Source organism: Chanodichthys erythropterus, chromosome 3, assembly GCF_024489055.1.
Source record: "Chanodichthys erythropterus isolate Z2021 chromosome 3, ASM2448905v1, whole genome shotgun sequence".
In the NCBI taxonomy this organism is placed as follows: Eukaryota; Metazoa; Chordata; class Actinopteri; order Cypriniformes; family Xenocyprididae; genus Chanodichthys; species Chanodichthys erythropterus.
Window position 1 is genome coordinate 35,319,855 of NC_090223.1, and position 21,865 is coordinate 35,341,719.

General features: G+C 37.4%; 4 protein-coding genes across 5 annotated transcripts; 2 read left to right on the top strand and 2 right to left on the bottom strand.

Annotated features, from left to right (window-relative positions):
* Positions 1-2,423: 2,423 nt before the first annotated feature.
* On the top strand, positions 2,424-4,934 carry cox6a2 (cytochrome c oxidase subunit 6A2). The gene is made up of 4 exons (XM_067381959.1): positions 2,424-2,560; positions 4,129-4,206; positions 4,416-4,558; positions 4,686-4,934. Exons 2-4 carry the CDS (start codon positions 4,131-4,133, stop codon positions 4,773-4,775), a joined length of 309 nt encoding a protein of 102 aa, XP_067238060.1. The 5' UTR covers positions 2,424-2,560; positions 4,129-4,130; the 3' UTR covers positions 4,776-4,934.
* Positions 4,935-5,050: 116 nt separating this feature from the next.
* armc5 (armadillo repeat containing 5) lies at positions 5,051-13,603 on the bottom strand. Of its 2 annotated transcripts, XM_067381954.1 has the most exons (8): positions 13,523-13,574; positions 12,636-13,196; positions 12,511-12,541; positions 11,142-11,252; positions 10,030-10,927; positions 8,374-9,185; positions 8,151-8,283; positions 5,051-7,059 (listed from the first exon to the last, which is right to left on the bottom strand). In XM_067381954.1, exons 2-8 carry the CDS (start codon positions 13,056-13,058, stop codon positions 5,811-5,813), a joined length of 3,657 nt encoding a protein of 1,218 aa, XP_067238055.1. In that variant the 5' UTR covers positions 13,059-13,196; positions 13,523-13,574; the 3' UTR covers positions 5,051-5,810. The 2 variants fall into 2 exon arrangements, with proteins under 2 accessions (XP_067238055.1, XP_067238054.1); XM_067381953.1 differs by having other exon boundaries at positions 12,636-13,603.
* A 64-nt stretch (positions 13,604-13,667) lies between these two features.
* On the top strand, positions 13,668-16,452 carry si:dkey-66i24.7 (uncharacterized). The gene is made up of 2 exons (XM_067381957.1): positions 13,668-14,133; positions 15,812-16,452. The coding sequence occupies exons 1-2, from the start codon at positions 14,040-14,042 to the stop codon at positions 16,441-16,443; spliced, it is 726 nt and encodes a 241-aa protein (XP_067238058.1). The 5' UTR covers positions 13,668-14,039; the 3' UTR covers positions 16,444-16,452.
* A 22-nt stretch (positions 16,453-16,474) lies between these two features.
* LOC137017570 (uncharacterized) lies at positions 16,475-21,821 on the bottom strand. The gene is made up of 3 exons (XM_067381955.1): positions 20,021-21,821; positions 19,121-19,361; positions 16,475-18,083 (listed from the first exon to the last, which is right to left on the bottom strand). Exons 1-3 carry the CDS (start codon positions 20,351-20,353, stop codon positions 17,362-17,364), a joined length of 1,296 nt encoding a protein of 431 aa, XP_067238056.1. The 5' UTR covers positions 20,354-21,821; the 3' UTR covers positions 16,475-17,361.
* Between the last annotated feature and the right edge of the window lie 44 nt (positions 21,822-21,865).

The window sequence follows — 21,865 nt, forward strand, 5'->3', positions numbered from 1 at the left end:
GTGCACATATACAAGAACATACAGGAGCATCTACCACTATTAGGCTTATATATTAAATGATTCTGCGAAAACATTTCACAGCTAGTTTTCATCACAAAATATTGATTGTAGTTAGTCATTTAGCTGGCCAATTTGTCTTTTACTCAGTGCATCCAAAACCACATTTATATGCATGGAACATTTCTAAAGGTTACGGCTCTTGTTCAAACAACATTTCTTTGAGTTGAAGACTCAACATTAGGAAATGTTTAGATCCTATTTGTGGTTCATGGTGGGCAAATGCACACAAACTCATTGAAAATATACTCAAACACAATTTCATGGTTCATGGAACAGAGTGCAAAAGAAGTGCAAAAGTGCATCCATACTTGTGGTGGAAAAAACTACCTTCAAAAAAAGTGAAGGTGAGTTTATTTAAGTGGGAGAAATTATGAACTGAAACTCCTATGAATGAACTTAAGTGAATGCAATGATGAGCATAATTGTCTTTAGAACAACAGAAGGGCCTTTTCCTTTTACAAGCATGCTAATAAAAGGAGTAACTTCTATTATTTAGACAGCAAGAGGATTTAAATTGGGGGCCACCAACTTAATAAAAACTATCAAGACCAGTAAACCAGCTTTAAGCCAGAAAAAAAAGGATGTGGTAGCAAATATCAGTCACATGACCAGACAATTTCCAAATTATAGAAATACATAATAGATAGATTATCATAATACTGCGTATAACTAGATAAAGATTATTGTATATTCCATTTGGTAATAATTATGATAAGATACAAAAGGATACTACATTTAACAATTAGGCCTACAACATTTTTAAGATTGTTGTAATGCCAGCAATGCAAAACTTACAGCGCCACCCTGTGACATGTAAGTATACTACATAGTAGCTCATTGTTCATCACTGAGTACATAAAAATGGGAAACCACTAAATAATTTGAGTATACAAAATAAATGAATGACTAGCCTAAATAATTTGAAATAAAAATAGAATGTAGGGTTATCTACAGTTATATCCAAGTTTAAAACGTGTTACTTTATAACTATGAAGTGAATAAATAATAAAGGTATTGCAATTCTGTCATTAATGACTCACCCTCATGTCGTTCCACACCCGTAAGACCTTCATTAATCTTCAGAACACAAATTAAGATGTTTTAGTTGAAATCTGATGGCTCAGTGAGGCCTCCATAGGGAGCAATGTCACTTCCTCTCTCAAGATCCATAAAGGTGCTAAAAACATGTTTAAATCAGTTCATGTGAGTACAGTGGTTCAATATTAATATTATAAAGCGACGAGAATATTTTTGGAGCGCCAAAAATAACAAAATAACGACTTATTTAGTGATGGCCGATTTCAAAACAATGCTTCAGGAAGCATCGGAGCACAGATGAATCAGTGTATCGAATCTACTGTTCGTAGCGCCAAAGTCACGTGATTTCAGCCTTTGGCAGTTTGACACGCGATCTGAATCATGATTCGACACACTGATTCATTTATGCTCCGATGCTTCCTGAGCAAGTGTTTTGAAATCGGCCATCACTAAATAAGTCGTTATTTTGTTATTTTTGGCGCTGCAAAAATATTCTCGTCGCTTTATAATATTAATATTGAACCACTGTACTCACATGAACTGATTTAAACATGTTTTTAGTACCTTTATGGATCTTGAGAGAGGAAGTGACATTGCTCCCTATGGTGGCCTCACGGAGCCATCGGATTTCAACTAAAACATCTTAATTTGTGTTCTGAAGATTAACCAAGGTCTTACGGGTGTGGGACGGCATGAGGTTAAGTAATAAATGACAGAATTTTGAACTAACATAATTTGAACTAACCCTTTAAATGACCAAACATTCGTTTCAAACGAAATTAGCCATCCAATTACGATTTAAACTCATGAATATTAATAAGTACGTGTCAACGTCAAGTCACACGCACAGTAAAGCAGTCATCATAGTTGTGGGACTCGTAAATTAGCGGTGTGGTAGAGGCGTCAAAACTGCGGAACTAAACCGTTCTCAAAAAGAGAAGTGTAGTGCTGAACATATAGAAACAAACAAAAAAAGAAAAACTGCAAGGGTGAGGTGACATAAGGTCACTTACGGTCACAGAGTCACGTACACACACACAAACACGAAGAAAGTAACCCAACCCACTTCTCTTACAAGTTAGCTGTCAACTGAACAGCTGCATTTCCTTACTTCATTAACTACTTGTGTTTGTCTTTTCTACATGTTTATATATCCAAACCTATACCTGTGAGCTGACATAGTCCTGCAGTGAAAGACAGTTAGTGTTTTCTTCTGTAGCCAGTTAATACACCCACAGCTCCTCCATATCTCTCTATTACAGATCTACCCATTCCCTTGACCAAATATAAACTTCATGATTCTTGGCAGACAGACAGATCTCAGAAGGGAGGAGTCTCATGATTCAGGCCAGGCCAGGACAGACCAAAGGACAAACAGACAGAGGTGTAGAAAGAGAAAGTAGTTAATAACTGAGGAACAAAGAACAAAAACACCCGACCACCCTCTTTGAAAGCAGAGAACGTAAGTGTCCTTTGCATTAGATGTATAGTTTTAGCTGCTTTATACTGTTAATGTTAAATATTAACAGCATTGGAGCATTTCATTTTTTAACAGCAGTAAAACAACACATGACCCCGCTTGTTTGTCCTTGTGCATGGGCCACGAAGTTGATCAAAATAATCTAATATAAATGTATGACAGTATTAATGCTACATGTGCAAAGTTTTAAGGGGTGTTAAGATATCAAATAGCATTCAGTGTTGAAGGACAGGAAAAACTACTGAGGACGAGATAAGCAACAGGCCACAGCCTGGCTAATATATCAAACCATATAAAAATATTTATTTATTTAAATAATTCATTAACTTTAGACAGCAATGTTGCAGAACATTTATGTAACATTCAACAGTTCAACAGTTTCTCACTGTATAAAGATACCAGGCAAAGTTTACATGGACATAATGGAGATTCTTGTCAAGTTTGGTCGTTATTTGACCTTAGACTTTTCCATCACCTTTGCTTTGAGCTACTGTTCAAAACTGCAGTAAAAGTGTAAACATTTTCTGCCATGCTTCCATTTTCATCCATTTTTCGTTTGATGAAGGCACTATATAATACAAGTTTGTTAACAAATATCACTTGCACAGTTGACATTTCATGGTTTTGTGAACAAGTACAAAGTTGTTAGATTCTAACTTCTCTAGCATACAATTATCATCACTTTTCATCTTTAATATTGTGAATGTTTCATAAAAAGTTTGTACAAAGTTAATTAATACTTCCAACAAATTAATACTTTTATTAATACTATTCAGCAAGGGTGCTTTAAATTGATCAAAAGTGATAGTACAATTAAGATGACATTCATGCATTATGCTACAAATGACTTCTGTTTCAAATAAGTGCTGTTTTTTAACTTTCCTTTTTCAAAGAACCTTTAAAAATTGGATCAGTTTCCAAAAAAAAAAAAAAAAAAAAAATTAAACAGCAAATCATGTTAGAGTGATTTCTGAAGGATCATGTGACACTGAAGACTGGAGTAATGATGCTGAAAATTCAGCTTTGACATCACAGGAATAAATATCCTTTTAAAACAAATAAAAAACATTTCAAATTGTCACATTATTTCAAAACTTTAATATTTTCCTTTATTTTTAATAAAATAAATGCAGCTATGGTGAACATAAGGCATAAAATATATATGAAATGTCAATCTTCTTTATACATACATATATATATATACAAAGACACATATATATATTTTATATATATATATTATATAAAATATATACACACACACACATATATATATATATATATATATATATATATATATATATATATATATATATATATATATATATATACAGCTATGGAAAAAATTAAGAGACCACTTAACATTGATTTCTGATCTTGGAGTGGTCTCTTAATTTTTTCCATAGCTGTATATATATATATATATATATATATATATACACACACACACACACACACACACACACACACACACACACACATACATATACATATACATATACATATATATATATATAAATACAATGAAGTCATGCTTCCTGTCTTTACTTCAGAAATGGCGATGTCACCGACTGCTATGGTGGCCCGTCGGGCTCTCGCGGCTGCATCACAAGGGAGCCATGAAGGAGGAGGTTTGAGAAGTTCATGTGTTTAAAAAAAAAAGAATGTACAATTAAGGCTTTTTCAGGTTATTTACATTCCACATGTAGGACAGAAATACTGACACAAAATCAGCTCATATTATTAAAACAAAATTTGTCCAATAATCATTGATCAGTTTGTTATTCATTATGCTCATTAACATTAAATGAGATGTATTAATGATTTGAATCAAACACAGCAAGGACCTGGAAGATCCTGTCCTTCGTATTGGCCCTGCCCGGTGTGGGTGTCTGCATGGCAAACGCTTACATGAAGATGCAGGCCCATTCCCATGATACCCCCGAGTTTGTGCCATACCCACACCTCCGCATTCGAACCAAGGTGCCTATATTCTTGGGTTTTTCAAAGTATGCATGATGTGGACTTCTCTGATCCCTGAAAAGACACAGAATGAAAAATTAAGACATGACATGAATTATTTTCAAATAGCATCATCTTTCTTTCTCAGCCATGGCCCTGGGGTGATGGGAATCACTCCCTCTTCCACAACTCTCATACAAACCCTCTGCCCACCGGTTATGAGGGATCTCACCACTGAGCGGGACACCCCCTGCTGTCTGACACAGATCCCAAACAACACAGTCTCCATTCAGCAGCGACAGACTGCCATACTTTTAACATGTGTAACAGACATAAACAACTGTTTTCACATGAATTCCTTGTATCTGGTCACAAGCAATAAATGGTAAACAGTTAATAGTATTTTACTTTGTTTTCTTTAATTGCCTGAATTGTAATGAAATTTGCCATTAGAACGATCTTTTATTTGTTTCCACAATGTTTTACACAGTGTTACTATTTGCTCCAGAGATGCTTCAGGGGAAACCCAAATAAAATGTCTGGGACTAAGGAAAATTTCTCATAATCCAAATGAATCAGATTTAAATTCTTGAAGAAGACACTGTAGACAACATTAATGCAGAGCTCATTTATTGAGAACCATCGTCTGCCTTCCACCAACATTTGGCCATTTCCATGATTCAATTTCTCATGTTTACAGAAAAAAAAAAAGAGAGCACTCCAACAAACATCATATATAATCCAGATTTCTATAAATGAATTATACAGTGCCATATACAAAAAGAAAAATATATCAAACATAAATGGCTCTTTCTCTATGACATTATCTTATTCACATAACATACTGTACAACTTCACGTACTAATATCTGGATGCACTGATGAAAGTGGCATCAGCAATAAACCCTTTTTTTGGCAAAATAAGATGAATAAAAGAAAGATGAACAAAATACAAAAACAAAAAACAACTTCTAAATAAAAAAAAAACAAAAAAAAAAACTTATAGTTTGGTCATTCTACTCCATATACAAACATGTCTTGGAAAAAAACATGAGCATGAATTTCGAATGTTCTGAATATTTTGATAACTACTTGCTAGCTAAAATTTAACAAGAAAGATTTTAGCTATTTCTCATTATATTATATCCCAAATGCCCCCAAAATCCAGTAATTGCCAATCCCTTTCTGTATACTGTGTGCATTTAAGCAGCTACTAAATTAGTTTACACCAATAATTCATTACATTCATTTCACTATTCACTACTGTTTGCCCTCTACCTGAGGGCTGTTTTGACAAGGTTTAAGATGTCATGCCTCAGGCCTTTGGCGCAGTCCGCCTCTCGCGCCAAGCGCAGGAAGCAATCAGCAGACAGAGAGGGGTGAAGGGGTGCAGCATGGACCCCCTGAGGTTGCAGCAGTAAGGATAAACAGACCTGGCCCAGTCGCAGGTAAGAGTAGCGCTGTGAGAACCAGTACACTTGTGGCAAGAGAGACTTCAGCCAAGCTCCCTTAGTGTCACTGGATGAAGAATTTGATGATGAAGATGATGATGATGAAGGAACCTGTTTGGAACTCTGAGAGGGTTTAGAGTGACACTTTGACACTTCGGTTTTAGTCAGCTGTGGTGATCCTTCAGGACCCTTGCAGACCGAACCCACATCCATTCTGCTGGTCGTTGTAGTGTTACCATTTGAACAGCAGCGCTTGGTCAGGATTTTTAGTACAGAATAGAGAAGACTGATACACAGGTCCTCAGCTGCCCTTTGTAAACCAGGTACTAAAAACCTACAAGCCCCAACCATCATTTCGGCGAGTGGGGATTTCTGAAATTCCTTCTCTTCTGCCAAGCATGATTCAACCTCGTCCTGTGGTCTACCCAGCCCACCAGAGACTAGAGAGGCCAATACAAGGCAGTTTGTATCTTGCTTTGACATGTGGTCTTCGTTTCCATCAGTCAAACGACATCCGTGCAGGTAGTGCAGAACTGGTAAGAGCATTCCACTCTTTACATCCTTGATCCGGATGGCCTCACCTTTAGCTTTTTGTGCCTCCCCAAACCCTCCCATCAACAGGGCTCTGAAATACTCAGACCCGACGTCATTAGCTCCCTCTTCCCCGGTGACGGCCTCATGACTGGCTGGGAGAAGGGTTCCATCGTCAAGAAGGAAAGTTAGGTCATGAGTTGCTTTCAGGTAGGGACATGATTGGTTCTGTTGCGTTTGGGACTTATCTAGCACTTGGGTTGTTTCCATTCTGGAATCTATGCTACAATTCTTTCTGTCCTCCTTGGAGCCTGACAGCAGATTGGAGAGGCAGCCAATCAGAAGAGAGACGTAAAGGAATTTAAATCTCAAAGAGGACACCTGCTCAAGAGGATGCAACCAGCCGGCAAGAAATGTCCTACATTTGTCAGACTGTCCATCGTCATTATCATCATCATCATCACTGTGACAGTCAATCAGTTCAAGAGCAGCTGCCAGTCCGCCACTATCCAGCAGCAGCTTCTTCAAAAGAACTCTGTTGCTGAAGAAGGAAAAAAGGAGAAGGTGGTCAGACCAACTACATGAGTCAAGGATGTGACATTAATATTTTGTTCCATTAATTTATGTGAAAAAAAAAGAAAAAAAAAAAAATGCTATTCATACATACAGTGACTTGAATACACCTCTTCTATGATGAGCATGCTTTTAATTTTTGTATTAAAATGTATTTGGTATTCAAAATTCAATTAGTACAATTCCCAAAAAAATTGGATAGATCGCAACAGTCGTATTCCAGAAGTAAAAATCCCATTCATTTTCTCCAAAGGGAAATTGTTTTTTAACAGTAACTTATAAACCTTTAAGGACAGATCTACTGTGAGCTAAAAGGTTGCAAATTAATGATTTAGCTGTTGTTGAAGCCATCAGACCAAACTTCTTTTTAAAAAAAGTAGTATTCAACAGTGGAATTCCTTGTGAAAAACTACATTACCCATAATTCCACAAAGAATTGACCACCAGTCAGAGAAACAAAAAGTACAAAATCACACCAAAAGAACACCTTAGCGCCAACCAACTATATATACATTTTTTTACATACATAGTCAAGATCTTTTTAATCAATAAAAACCTTAATTCAATATTTCTCAATTATTTTTATTTTGACTGTCATTCGCTGTGCTTTATGGCTGTTATTTCCCTCATTAAAGCTGTTAAGTACACACAGTCTTGTACTTTTGTCTTATTTGTCTGATTTTCTAACTTTTTTTATGCTTCAAATGAAAGTTTGAATGTTTTGATGAACCTTGTAGCGGGTTGGTTTGGTTTAACACATAAAATTCACTAACAAGTACAGTTTTTATGGGAAAAATACTTCTAGAACAAAGGCCCGTGTAAATGTGGCTGGGCATTGTAACTCTATAATTTATATTCGTAAAAAAAATTTTCAAGGCAAAAATAATTTATTTAAAACTTTTTCTTAAAAATGGTAAAAACCATTTGAAAATAACATGAATGTAGAGAGTACATTTCTAAGAACTTTGCACATGTTTTAGCCTAGATTTTTAAAAGAGTTTTTCCCTTTTCTTTATCGCTGACACACCTATGTGGATTAAAGAAGGCATTAAGTCACACCTGTTAATCAGAGGCAGAGAAAGGACACAGTACAGCTTGTCAGATTCAGAGCCTGACAGCATGATATGTGTAAGAACTCCAGAGCCGAATCCAGACTCGCTCTGAATCCTCAGATTACTGAGCAGACACAAACCTGAGGAGTCAGAAAACATATTAGCTTCAAACGAACAGCAGTCTTAAATATAATAGTCGTCAATACTGTATATTAAAAAAGGTCACAAACCTAGTTGTGTGATTTTGCCTTTGACTTTTTCTGATTGTCTGTCTATTCCTCCGTTGCATCCCCCGATCTCCTCTCCTCTCACACACAGTCTCTGTCTGATCAGAGCCACGGCTCCAGTTCTGACCAAAGCCTGCAAGCAGTTTGGGTTGCAGCTGAGCCGCCCTAGCATCCGAAAGCACCGCCCGCTGGGGTCATGGTGCTGGGTGAGGTAGTACAACAGCCCGGAGAAAACGTTTGTGTTGATGAGCGCCGTGCTGGGGTCTGAGGCATGGGAGAAGCGCGAAAGGAGCAGAAAAATGGGGGATTCTGGGGCCCAGGCCTCAGGGTGATATGGGTGATGGTAGACTGGGGTTTTTGACATCACAGGGGGGCTCTCCAGGGCGACCATGCCATAGCAAGAAGAGGGTGCAGAAGAGGTTGAAGACGCACGGAGTCTCTTTCTGGGGGGAGAGGAGATTTGGGGGGGAGATGAGGGGGTGACGGAAGGTTTTGTCACTGAAGACGGTTGCTCAACTTGAGGGGTGGAGGTACAGGAGGGCTGTAAAGAGGAAGGCGACCCTGGAATGTTTCGAGGAGATACTGGAGTGGAGGTGGAGGTGGAAGAGGAAGACGACAGTCGGATGGGTTTAGAGCGGGTGGAGGGAGAAAAGTGGGGCGGACGCAAGGTCGGGGTTTGGGAGAGCTCAGAGCAAGATGTAAGTGGTGACGATGAAACGGAGGATTGAGGGCTGCCACCAAAGACATCAGTTCCACAAGGGGATTCAGTCAGCTCACCCTCAGATGAGATCAGACCCTCAGATACCAGCCAAGACCTGGAAGAAGCAAAGCACACAGATGAAAATGAGCACCATAAAAGCATTTTTCCCCCCATATAACACATATATTAATATGAATAACAGACATTTATCATATCACTAATGGTCAAACTGCCAAGTGTAAAAATTATAAGGTGGGCATGTTCATAGCTGCAAAATTTCAATCATCATTGCTACTATCATTTTGTATTCTCTGCTTTTGTCAAGAAAAAAACAAACAAAAACAAATCAAGATGATAATAATCCAATAACAATGTTTTTTGAAGAAGAAAAATGTTAGAATCTAGAAAAGTAATGTCAGGTTAAGGTCAGGTTTTCCCAATAAGGACAGGTTACATACTTTAAAATAATATTTAAATGTTTGAATATTTGGTTTGATTTTGCACTCATCAACTAGAATATTAATTTAATAATTCTGTAGACTAAAATTAAGTCATTTTATTTAGAAACAAAAACTAATAATAATACTGACAAGAAAAATGTATTCAATTTAAAGTAAGACAAACCTATGACTAGAGCAAAAAAAAACCCACTGCACATCACATTACTAAAGTGTAGTATTAGTCCAAGCTTCAGCAAAATGCCAATTGTGAAAATATGGCATGATTGGAATGTTCATGTGTAACATTTCGATCATCATTGCATGTATGATTTTGGTCATCACTGACAAAAATGTTTGATGATCATGATGATGATCAAACGCTTTTAAACTTAACTTTTTTTTTTTCAATGCCACGTGTGAAAATGTGGTATGAAGGGCATGTCCATGTGTGCAAAACTTTCATTATTATTACATCTATGATATTGTGCTCTGTTTTTGATAAAGCTATGAAGAACTGACCTGAGGCTGAGGAAGCTGGAGGATCCTGACGTCTGGTCTTTATTCACATCTTCCCTCTTGTTCCCTTCAAGGGCTGAGAAGTCAAACGAGTCAAAACACGAGGTCATCAGTTCAGAGCATGGAGAGCTAAAGGACAGGCTGGTGTCCATCTTTCCAGCGGTCAGTTCTTCTCCTTGAGCAAGTTCCACCAACCGCTTGATCAGGAGCGGCACCAGCCCAAGCTCCTGCAGCTGTTCAAGAGCCGATTCGTCGTAGACAAAGTCCACACAAGCTAGAAAAGCGAAACGAGTGAGAGGATGGTTTTGATGGGCTGATAAAAAGCTGATCAGCACCTCCAGTCCCCCGCTCTCCTTTACTTTAGCCCTGTTCACAGCCTCTCTGCAGCACAGGCACAGGGCCTTGAAGAACACACCCGATTTCAAAGGATCTTTCTTCACCTCCTCTGCAAACTTCTGAATGACTCCCAAAGAACCGACCAGTGGCCTCAGGCAGCCTTGAGAGCACAAGTTAGCCAGAGTCTTCAAAGCTAGCTCTTCCAAATGTCGACCACATTCTCCAGAGGCGAGGACCCCCAGCTGAGTCAATGCGCCGGACCTGGACATCTCCCTGGCGCACTCCGTACTGCAACCTCTGGTGAGCTCATGAAGGGCACGAAGAGAAGCCCGTCTCAGAGCTAAAGGGTACTCTGGAGCAATGAACAATGCAAGAGATGCAAGAGCCCCTTGTGAAAGCAGCAGGAGTCGGTTCGCCGGCGTGTCAGAAAGGTAGATGAGCGCCCGGGCAGCAGATTGAAGACATTCCACCTTAGAAGCGCTGAGTTCAGGTGTTGGAGTAAGTGAAGAGGGTGAGGATGGAGGTGGAGAGATAGACAGGCAGAGCAAGAGAAGGGGAACACCACCTGAGTGAGAGAGAGGGACACAAATATAATTATTTTAAAGCTCATTGAAACAGTTCTCTGTTTGTCTGATGTGAGAGAGGGAGAATATATAATGATTTTATGGCTCAGAGTGCTTTACAATCTGTGACTGTATATAATGTTGGAGTAGAAATATGTGTTTAATATATTATATATATATATATATATATTAAACACAGGAGATTCTGGGACTAACCTGCAGAGTGGACCTCAGCAGAACCCTCTGGGTCCATGGCGAGATTTCCTAGAGCTCGTGCTGCTCGATTTTGCACCGTCTCCACAGAGACATTCCTCTTGAGGACATCCACTACAAAAATTACAGATCACAGAGTGAGCAGACCACAAAAAAAAAAAAAAAAATCACTTTCACAGTGACAGTGATCTGCAAAAACAAAGCAAACTGAAATCTCATGACTTGAGAGACAGTGACACTATAACTATGAGAAAAGAAATGTGCAAATGAGCAGCATTTTAATAATATAAAGAATCTTTTGTGCAGTGGAAAGGTTCCATGAATGTTAAAGGTTCTTCACCAAACCATCTGAGCCAATAAAGAACGTTTATTTAAGTTTAAGTTGCGATTGTCTTTTCTACTGTGACATATATGAGGGAAACGGCTTTTCAAATTAGCCAAAAATGTAGAGTGGGACTTGATTCTGTCCATCAGGAATCGATTAAAGGGTTCATCTGATGCTATTTAGTTCATTATTTTGATTACTGGGTGAAACAGAATAGGTTATCATACTTTAATAGTTAAAAATCACATTATTTATACTGTACAATGTACATTATTGCAGCTTTCTCATTGGATCTATGCAAATCCCATAGGTGACCTATTTTGATCTCAAAAAGGTGAGTTGTCACTGAAAGGTGAGGAGTTTGCATCTAAGGTATATAGCTGGCATTGTACTCTCCCAGGTTGAAAATCTGTACCGTGCCTGTGCACAAGCAAACTTTTGGGTTGTACTGCTCAGGAACAGTTTTGTAAATAAATTTTAACCTCTGATTAATCTCTAAAAGTGCTTTTGCTTTCTTTCATCCCAACACACAGCTTCTCCTCGACATGACGACAACACTTCAATTAGCTGAAACCTCACCTTCTTTCTTTGCATGTGTCTTTGGGCGGGCATTACGCTAATATTTCACATTGTGACATGGATGTTTGAGGAAGTAAGTAATATTTGGTGTTTTAGATCAATGTTTGCTGTTCGAATACATGGCTTTGTGGGAGACTATGTATATAACTTTATGACTGCAGATCTTACACATGCACAGATATATTATACACTAACTGAAAAAGAAAACATTAGAAAGCATCATATGACCCCTTTAAAGATTATGAGGGCACGTGAATTCTTAAAAAATAATGAGGTGCATGGATAAATCATTTATAATAAACTAGGCAACAAAAATAAACATGTCAAGTATGACTTTTACTTTAAGAAGTTAATGTCACTGAAGGATTTTTCTGACCCATATGTTTTCCCTCTGCATAAATAAAAAATATGAGGGAAAACTTTGTCAGATGGCAGTGTGTAATGGCACAAAAAAGAGATATGTCTTACCAACAACAGATATGCCATCAAGCTTTCTTACCTACGAGAAGAATAAAAAAGAATTAATCAGAAAACATTAAACAAAAAAATAAACATTAGAGAAAAATTTGTGTCAATATCATCATGTTTCTTACTTCCACTCTGGTCCCTTTTTCAGTGCAGCAGTTGGCCAGTATGCTAAGAGCCAGGTCCAGAAACTTTCTGGAGCTTTCTGGCCGCTTGAGGAGATCCAGCAAAGGACGGAGTCCTCCTCGTGATTGGTAGCGGGCTATCATGGCACGACCTCCCTTGATGTGCTGCGTCCGAATGGCCACCAGTGCCCTCCATTGACCAGCTTTGAGTCTCTTGTCTGCGTCCCTGGCTTTGTCTCCTCCAGTGATGGGCTTATTGTCAGCTCCCGTCAGTCCACTGCTGGGACTGTCTGCTAATGTGCTTGTTTTGGACAGCTGAGCCAAACACCAGGTCAGAGAGGATTCTGGGAGAATGGTGGATGCCTCTGAGGTGCTGTTTGAACCTTTTGAATTTCGTTTAATTCCTTGTTCTAAAGGTGTAGACATGATGAATCAGGAGCCCAGAACCACCTCCCCACTGCCACCCCCTCTTTTCTAATCTAATACCTTCACAATATTTTAAGGTATAAACAATATTTCAGTGGCTTTAAATAAGTTTGCTACAATACCAAACACTTATTATTTCTAGAAATAAAAAAAGAAAGAAAAAGAAATAAAAGAATCAAGAATTAATACAAAATTCTTCTATGACATAAACATTCCATCCACAGAGAAACAAACATTTGAAAAACTACATCTACCATGTTCACCAATCAAAGCAAGCCCAAAGCAATGACTTCTGGGAAAAGAAGTCTTTTAACCGTGCGATGTATTTCATCACGGCCTACAGTGGGTGGTAGGCCACAAAAAATAAAAACATTGACAATGCTGCCTAATAATAATCTATTTGGGTGTATTTTGATGTTTCGATGAAGAGTGAGAAGGCTTCGTTAACTGTTCATCTTACTCACGTCAAATTTCCTACGCGCTACAAAGCGCAATCTCCTCAGATTTGCACAGGCGCCATCTTTTAGCAGAGCGATAAACAGGAGGGTTTTTCAGAGAGGGAGGGGCATTCGCAGATTCGACCTCTTTATAGCATATGGGAGTTGTAGTTTCAGGACAGCTCAAATAATGTCTTTTTTGTAATTCCTGAGATAACGGAACAATAATAAGTGTATAAATTAATGTATGCAGATGTTCATTTTATCACGAGGAGCAGAACAGACTGCGCGTTTTGACGTTCTTCCTCACGGGCGAAAGACTTATAAAAACAATGGCATGCATTTCCCACAAATCCTCCGTCACACGCAATGTCCATTTCCGGAGAAACACAACAACACCCTGTTCAGCGCGCTCCGGTGCAAACGAGGTCGTTGTTATTATCATCGCTGTTGTCGACGCGCGGAAAAAACTCATCGCTGGAGTTGTTAAAATCCACGATTAATCGCAAAAACTCTTGACGAGATAAATAAAAATAAATGCAGCATGGAGGTAATTGAGACAATTGTCACAGATGCCATTGAGGTGGAGGAATCAACTACTACGGTTACGACTTTGGAGGCCGAGAAGTCAAAAACAGGTGAGATGTAAGTAAGTCACTGCAGATGTGTGCACACTGGGCATCGCCAGCGAGGAGGACACGATGAGCCCGATGGTAACGACTGGCCTTCTCACAGCTTGAAGTTACTTAGGATAGCTTCAGACCTTCCAAACACTACATTTATCATGGTATATTTTAAACTGTCAGGTTTAATTGCATTTCTTCTTTTTGTAATATTTTGTATGTACTATTTTAATTTATTACATTACAAAATCACATTAAGTTTACTTAACATGCACATGTTTAATAAAATGCAATAATATATACACTACCAGTCAAAAGTTTGGAAACATTACTATTTTTAATGTTTTTGAATGAAGTCTCTTATGCTCATTAAGGCTGCATTTATTTCATAATAAATACAGTAAAAACAATAATATTGTTAAATATTATTAAAATTTAAAATTTGTTTTCTAATTTAATATACTTTAAAATATAATGTATTCCTGTGATGTCAAAGCTGAATTTTCAGCATCCTTACTCCAGTCTTCAGTGTCACATGATCCTTCAGAAATCACTTTAATATACTGATTTATTATCATTGTTGGAAACAGTTGTGCTGCTTAATATTATTTTTATAACCTTTGGTACTTTTTCAGGATTCTTTTAATGAACAAAAAGTGAAAAAATATCAGCATTTATTTTCAAATAGAAATCTTTTATAACAATATACACTACTGTTCAAAAGTTTGGGGTCAGTAATTTTTTTTTTTTTTTGAAAGAAATTAATACTTTTATTCAACACGGATGTGTTAAATTGATAAAAAGTGATAGTAAAGATTTATATTGTTAGAAAAGATTTATATTTTGAATAAATGCTGTTCTTTGTAACTTTTTATTCATCAATGGATCCTGGAAAAAAGTATCACATGTTATAAAAATATTAAGCAACACAACTGTTTTTTCCAACACTGATAATAACTGAGCAATAAATCATCATATTAGAGTGATTTCTGAAGGATCATGTGACACTGAAGACTGGAGTAATGATGCTGAAAATTCAGCTTTGACATCACAGGAATAAATTACATTTTAAAGTATATTAAAATAGAAAACCATAATTTTAAATTGTAATAATATTTCACAATATTATATTTTTTTCAGTATTTATTATGAAATAAATGCAGCCTTAATGAGCATAAGAGACTTTGTAAAAAAAAAAAAAAAAAAAAAAAAAAATAATAATGTTTCCAAACTTTTGACTGGTAGTGTATATTTACTTTTTTTTATTGTATTGTGCACTTTTTTTTTTAAACTTTTTAACTGTATTTTGCACTTTTTTTATGAAACCTGTCCCTCCATGCACCCAAAACTATAATGCTTCAAAATGTTCATAGAGAGATCATAAAAGAAATTCATATGAATCGAGTGGTTTAAACCAAATCTTCTGAAGAAACATGATCACTTCATTTGATGAACAGATTTATTTAGGCTTTTATATTTGTTTTTAATTAGCTTTAATTCATTAGCCTAAATTAAATACATTTATCATATAAAGTTTTTGTTTTTATTCAGAAAATTGAAATGATAAATTAAAACTGATTGTGATGTGTCCTCATTTTTTAATGGTTCACACTTTAATCATTACATTTCCTTCCAATCCTAAATATTTGGTTAGATTTTTGTTCTGAAATAACTGTAGTGTCTTTTTATTCAGAGTTTGTGTGGACACTACAAGCTACATGGCATCTGGTCCACGTTCGTTTGGACATGGACCCAGAGTTTGACCAGCCTGTGTGCAAAAAGAAGAAGCTGTGGGAGACTGTGGCCGAAAGGGTGACTGCAAAGCTACGAACCGACGAAGGCACCGATGTTTCAGTCAAAGCCTTCGAATGTGACCTGAAGTGGAGAAACATGCTAGCGACGTACCGCAAAAATGCGGAGCGAGCCAAAAGACTGGGAACCAATAGTGTTCACTGGGAGTTCTTCAAGGAGATGCATGAAGTGCTGGGAAGGAGCTACGAGGAGGTTGAGGCTCAGCGCAAGGCAAAGCTTAACGGCACTAAGCTGGGTAAGGCCATAGCCAGTAAACGATTTACCCCGATTCTGCCCACACCCACAGCTACAGCTTCACAGTTACCCAATGCCAGGCCTCCTCAGGATTTGCTGCAGTTGTACCTGGAGCTGCAGGAGAGGAAACTGAACATGTGGGCTCAGCAGAAAGCTCTGGAAGAGAGGAAGATTGAGGCCATCAATAATCTGGCACGTGCCATTACTTGTCTGTCCCAGAACAATGCCATGCAAATACCCAAAGAGTGCGTGTCGGACACCTCTTCTACCCAGCAATAGGAATTAGTCATGTTTTTGTCCTTGTCTTTTCATATTACATTTATTTTTTATTTTTTTAGCGAAATTCCTGATATGCCTTTTTTTTTCTTTTTCTGAGAATTGAATGACTTGAATTGAACATTAACTTGTTATATAGTATGCCCGGTTTTCCTTTCCTCCATTAACGGTAAAATATCACTGAGTTACAGTTTCAATTGTCGCAATGATGTCAAGACAAGTTGTACATTGTATTTTTGTGTTTTAATAAAAATCATGCAACGTGTTTATCAAAACATTTCTGCAAGGCTTTTTCTCAAACCCCCAAATATCTATTATTTACACACAGAATTTCAGTATAAAAGTTTAAAAGGGTTTTCCACCCACTGCTTTTGTAAAACTAGGTCTATATCAGAGCTTTAAAGGGATAGTTCACCCAAAAATTAAAATTCTGTCATTTACTCGCCCTCACGTCATTCCAAACTCGTAAGACTTTCGTTCATCTTAAAAACACACGTCCCTCCATTGAAAGTCCAGGTAACCAAAACTTGGATTGATCAAAAAGTTTGTAAAGACACCCGAAAAGAAATCCATATGAATTGAGTAATTTAATTCAAATATTCTGAAGAGACATCTGAACATTTAATTTAGGCTTATCAATTTAATTTGTTAGCCTAACTTAATTATGTTTGTCACTAATTGATCGTGTCTCTTCAGAAGATTTGAAGTAAATGGCTAGATTCATATGGATTATGTTTACAATTATGTTTGACATATGATACATGTACTTTCAATGAAAATGAGAGAATATTAAAAATATCTTCATCTGTGTTCTGAAGATGAATTAAAGTCAGCTTTGGAATGAAATAAGGGTGAGTAAATGACAACATTTTCATTTTTGGGTGAACTGTCCCTGTAAATATGCGAATCAATGTCAAAATCTTATTGTGTTCCCGATTCCAACGCACTATAGAGAAGATTGACTACAGTCTCCCTCATTTTGACCCCAGCAGCATCTTCGTTTACCTCCTTCACAACTTCCAATATGCTTCTCTCTATCAGACCCTTTGTCACGTCCCCCATGTCCAGAAAAACATTGTGTAATATACAAGCAGTCAGAACCACAGCTTTTGCCCTATCATAATTCCCCATATCCAAATATCTCAATTTCTGGAATCGCTCTTTTAGGTCCGCCACAACCTGGTTGAATCGGCCTAAATGGGTTCCCAATGATCTGTTGTAGAGGTTTTCCTGTGGGTTTTGACCTGTTGAAAACGGAGTAAGTATTTGTTCTGTGAGCGGGTATCCAACTCCGGCTATCAGGCAGGTCCCTGGAGGCACCATCTCTGGGTGTTGCCGAAGCCTTTCAGCTAACGCACTTCCTCTGTCTTTTTCTGAGCCTTTGCTGATGTGGCAGTAAATGAAGCGGCCCTTGTCATTGCAGACCAATTCCAAGTTCAGCCATGAATCTGGATGTGGTTCGTTCTTAAGTCTCTTGGCTTCCGGAGCCTCGCTCTCACTGTCCGGTTTGCCAGCGGGAAGGCGGATGGGGATGCGTGTGTCACCCAGCACCCCGAGCACTCGAGGAAGACCTCTCTTTTCCAGACCTTGATTGCGACCCAGCCAACTGGAGAAAGGAAGCAGATGTTGTAGGGCCTCCTGTCCTACAGGGGGAAGCAGAGAACAGCTGTACAATGAGTAAACCTGCCAAGTAACTACAATAAAGTGTTATTAAGCATGTCTACTTCAGTGTTGTTTTAGTGTCATTGATATACTATTATAGTTTTTGCTAATGTTTTGAATTAAGTTTTATTTTTTACATAGTCTGTTTTTGTTTTGGTAAAATTTTGGGTTGTTTTTTTTTGTATTTTTGTTTTTGCCTTTTTAAATATGTCTATGTAGTTTTTAGGTTTTCGTTTTAGACTACTGGCCTGTTTGGTGTCCTTCCTGCTGATCATTCACTATCCTGCAATTTTGATATTGTTGCTTTTCTCACATACTGGCTAGACGATAAATCTTGCAAAACTAGAAGGATTTGGGTGATTTATATTTAGAATTTAGTACTTCTACTTTGTCTATATTTTGTGCTTTTCAGTGTACTACTGTCAAGTGTAAATGAACATGTATTTATGCATTTTATTTTCATCATTACCCTTTTTCATGCCTTTTTTCCTTTTTTAATTTTTTTTTGCCCTATATGTATCAATGTATAAATCATAAATAAAAATGTCTTAGTTTTAGTACTTCAACTGCATTGGCAACTAGCTGAAATAAAGTAAGATATATAAAATAAAATAAGAATATATATATATATATATATATATATATATATATATATTCTATTTCAGTTATTTTAAATAATGAATTTTTTTTTTATGTTTTAGTTTTAGTTAATGATATGCGCATGATGACTATGAAGAATTCATGCATTCTGGACTGTATTTTCATTCTCCTTCTAAAAATGGGAAGTGAAAAGCCACTTCACATTTTTAGTGAAATTTTTTTAGATGTAATTTTTACACAGTTAGCCACTGTGTAAACTAACCTTAAATTCTAAACAAAATGTATCCTTCTGTATCTAAATTATTTATAAATCACTTTCTATCTATTTTTTTTACTGATTTCACCCTGTTCTCTGAAAACAGCTGTAGATTCTAACCTGAAATAATGTGTGAACTTATCAACTCTTATCAACTCATACCTATAGGCCACTGAATGAGCCGATCCTTTTGTGCAATCACTTGATCACAGAAAGAAAAGAAGATTCTGTGGATATTCCCCTTCTCCAGATGGAAACTCGAGGACACGCTGCGATAGCTGATGCGTTTGGACAGGAGGGTGAGGGACAGGAGGACAGTGTGAGACAGGGACAGTCGAGCTCTTCCAGACAATCGGTTCTTGCTGTAGCTCGTGTTGGAGCTTTGCAGAAAATTTGTCACATACTGCAAAAAAATAAGACAACATTATGTAAAGCGTAAGTTCCAAATCCAGGCCTTGTGATTTTCCAGTTGTTTGTGATTTACAGGATAAAGATTAATGATATATAAAATATTTTTAAGCTTGGAATAACTAGAAAAATATACATTTGTGACAAAAAATGCCTGTGGGGTTTTGCATTCCTTTTTCGTGTCTTTTTTAAATTAGGCTCCCTCATATATTCAGGTTTTCCAAGATCACAGGAATCCTAATTCTTCAATAAAAAAAAGAGGAGACATGTTCAAATAAGAAATATCTTGATTTTAGTCATTTTGGCTTATTCTAATACTTCTTTAAATCATACTTAGAGGTTTGTTGAGGCACGGCCCCCTGGTTGAGAACCACTGATAGGAATTAAACATCACATTTAGGCCCGGTTTTACAGGCAGGGCTTAACCTAAACCAGGATTAGGCCTTAGTAACTTTTATAAACGTGTCTTAGAAAAAAACATTACTGGTGTGCATCTTGAGACAAAACAATGGCACTGACATAATTTAAGATATGTCAGTGCAAGTTTTTTTTTTTCAGTTCAAACATGCATTTTAGTCTAGGACTAGCTTAAGCCTTGTTGTTTGTGAAAGCGGGGACAGTAATGATGTTAAGTGCACGAGACACCTGACCTACCTGTACGGTAGGATTTGCCTCCATGACTTCAGTAGCATGTGAACGCTGCAAGGCGCAAGCAGGTGTCCCGGACTCTAACAGCCGAGGAGTCGCTGCTTGCGCCTTATTTGGAGGCGTTGAATCCTCTTGTTGAGACTCTTGCAGGGTCACAGAGGCAGACTGCTCCTGCTCCTGCTCCTGAACCTGCGCCACCAGGTCAGCCTCCAGCATCTCCTCCACTGCCCGGTCCAGGCGCTGATCGAGCTCCCAGTGGGACAGCGGCTCCCATTCAGCCTGGATGACGTCCATTATCACCCGTCCTGCGGCCGCCACTTTCTTTTTACGAACCTCCATCTAGATATAATTTTTAATCGGATTAATGTGGAAGAAAACGGATGATTTCGGTCAAAGCTAGCCTAGCCAAAACAAAAAAAGTTTGTCTCTCCAAAAACTCGTTAGACGCTGCTAAACGGTGCTATTACAAGATATTCAATAGAGCAACCGGAGAAAATATAACGTTACCAGTTAAAGCAACAATGAGTGTAAAACCGGTTAGATATGCAGGTAACGTTACTATAATAGCGCTATAACTTCACCGTGCAGAATTAATGAACTAACGTTAATCATGTTGTGGATAGCGCAACGTAGGAGGCAGTTAACAGCGGCTTGAAATGGTTTTCATGCGGCCTGAAATGAAATTAAAGTCTTTAAACCTAAACTACTTAGAATTATGATTGAAACAATTTACCACCTGAAACTAAAATTAACAGACCTTTAAAAAAGACGATCCTCTCTATCCATTAGCTTCTGTTGCTAGATAGATGGATCTACTGCGCATGCGCAAATTCAGTGTTTGGTCCTACGTGACTTCCCTTTTAGTATTATTTTTCTCTCTTTTAACTTGCTCTTGATTTAACTTGTCATGCTCATAAAACACAATTTATGCACGTTTTACAAATATATAAACCATGGGCTGTTTTCGATAAAATGACTACACAAGTACATTTCAAACACTATGGTTCATTACGAAGCAGACGATACACGAATCGATCGCGTCTGAATCGCTCAGGTTTTGTGAACCGATTCAACCAATTCACCCCGTTATTACACAAAAATGGGAACGTTTTTGAACGTGTATATATATGTCAGTTGTCTTTATTTGGTAAAGAGATGTTTGTTTGGTTTAATTTATACAGATAAAGAAATTGAAAAAGAGTTTTATATTTGTATTACTTCTTTTGGCTAAGTTTCACATACATAAATGCCAATTCTCCAATCATTTGAATGCATTTATCTTATTTCTCTTTAATTTTCTTTCCCTTGCCTTTTGTTCTATTATTGGTTATGTTAAATTGCAAAATATGTGCATCTTTATAAATAAAAATAAAAAACCCTCAATAGCAATACTATTAATAAGCAGACATTGAACATTAAACAAGGAGTGGAAAAGGGCTGATTTTAATTCATTTAAATGCAGTTACAGATACTGCAGCATGATTTTCTTTTCAGTTTCTAACCTTTTTTCTTTTCTTTTTTTTTTTGCAAAAGCACTGTGAAGGAACACTGCCATCACTGAGAAGGATACGGGTGAGTTCGCAAAAACATTAGGAGCGTCTGTTTTTTGGGATGAACACAATGTCAGCTTTTGTGTTAAAGTTAAAACATTCACTTGTTCAAGCAACTGCGCCCAAAGGCTTCATTCTTATGATCTTTAAATTTTTACTTGATTCTTTCCACCATTTTAAAATGCCACACACGCGCACACACACACACACAAAAAAAACCTGACTAGCATTTACACTCCCCTTTGATTTAAATACAAAACCAGAGCATTAAATGTCAATACTAAACTTCCAAACAAATATT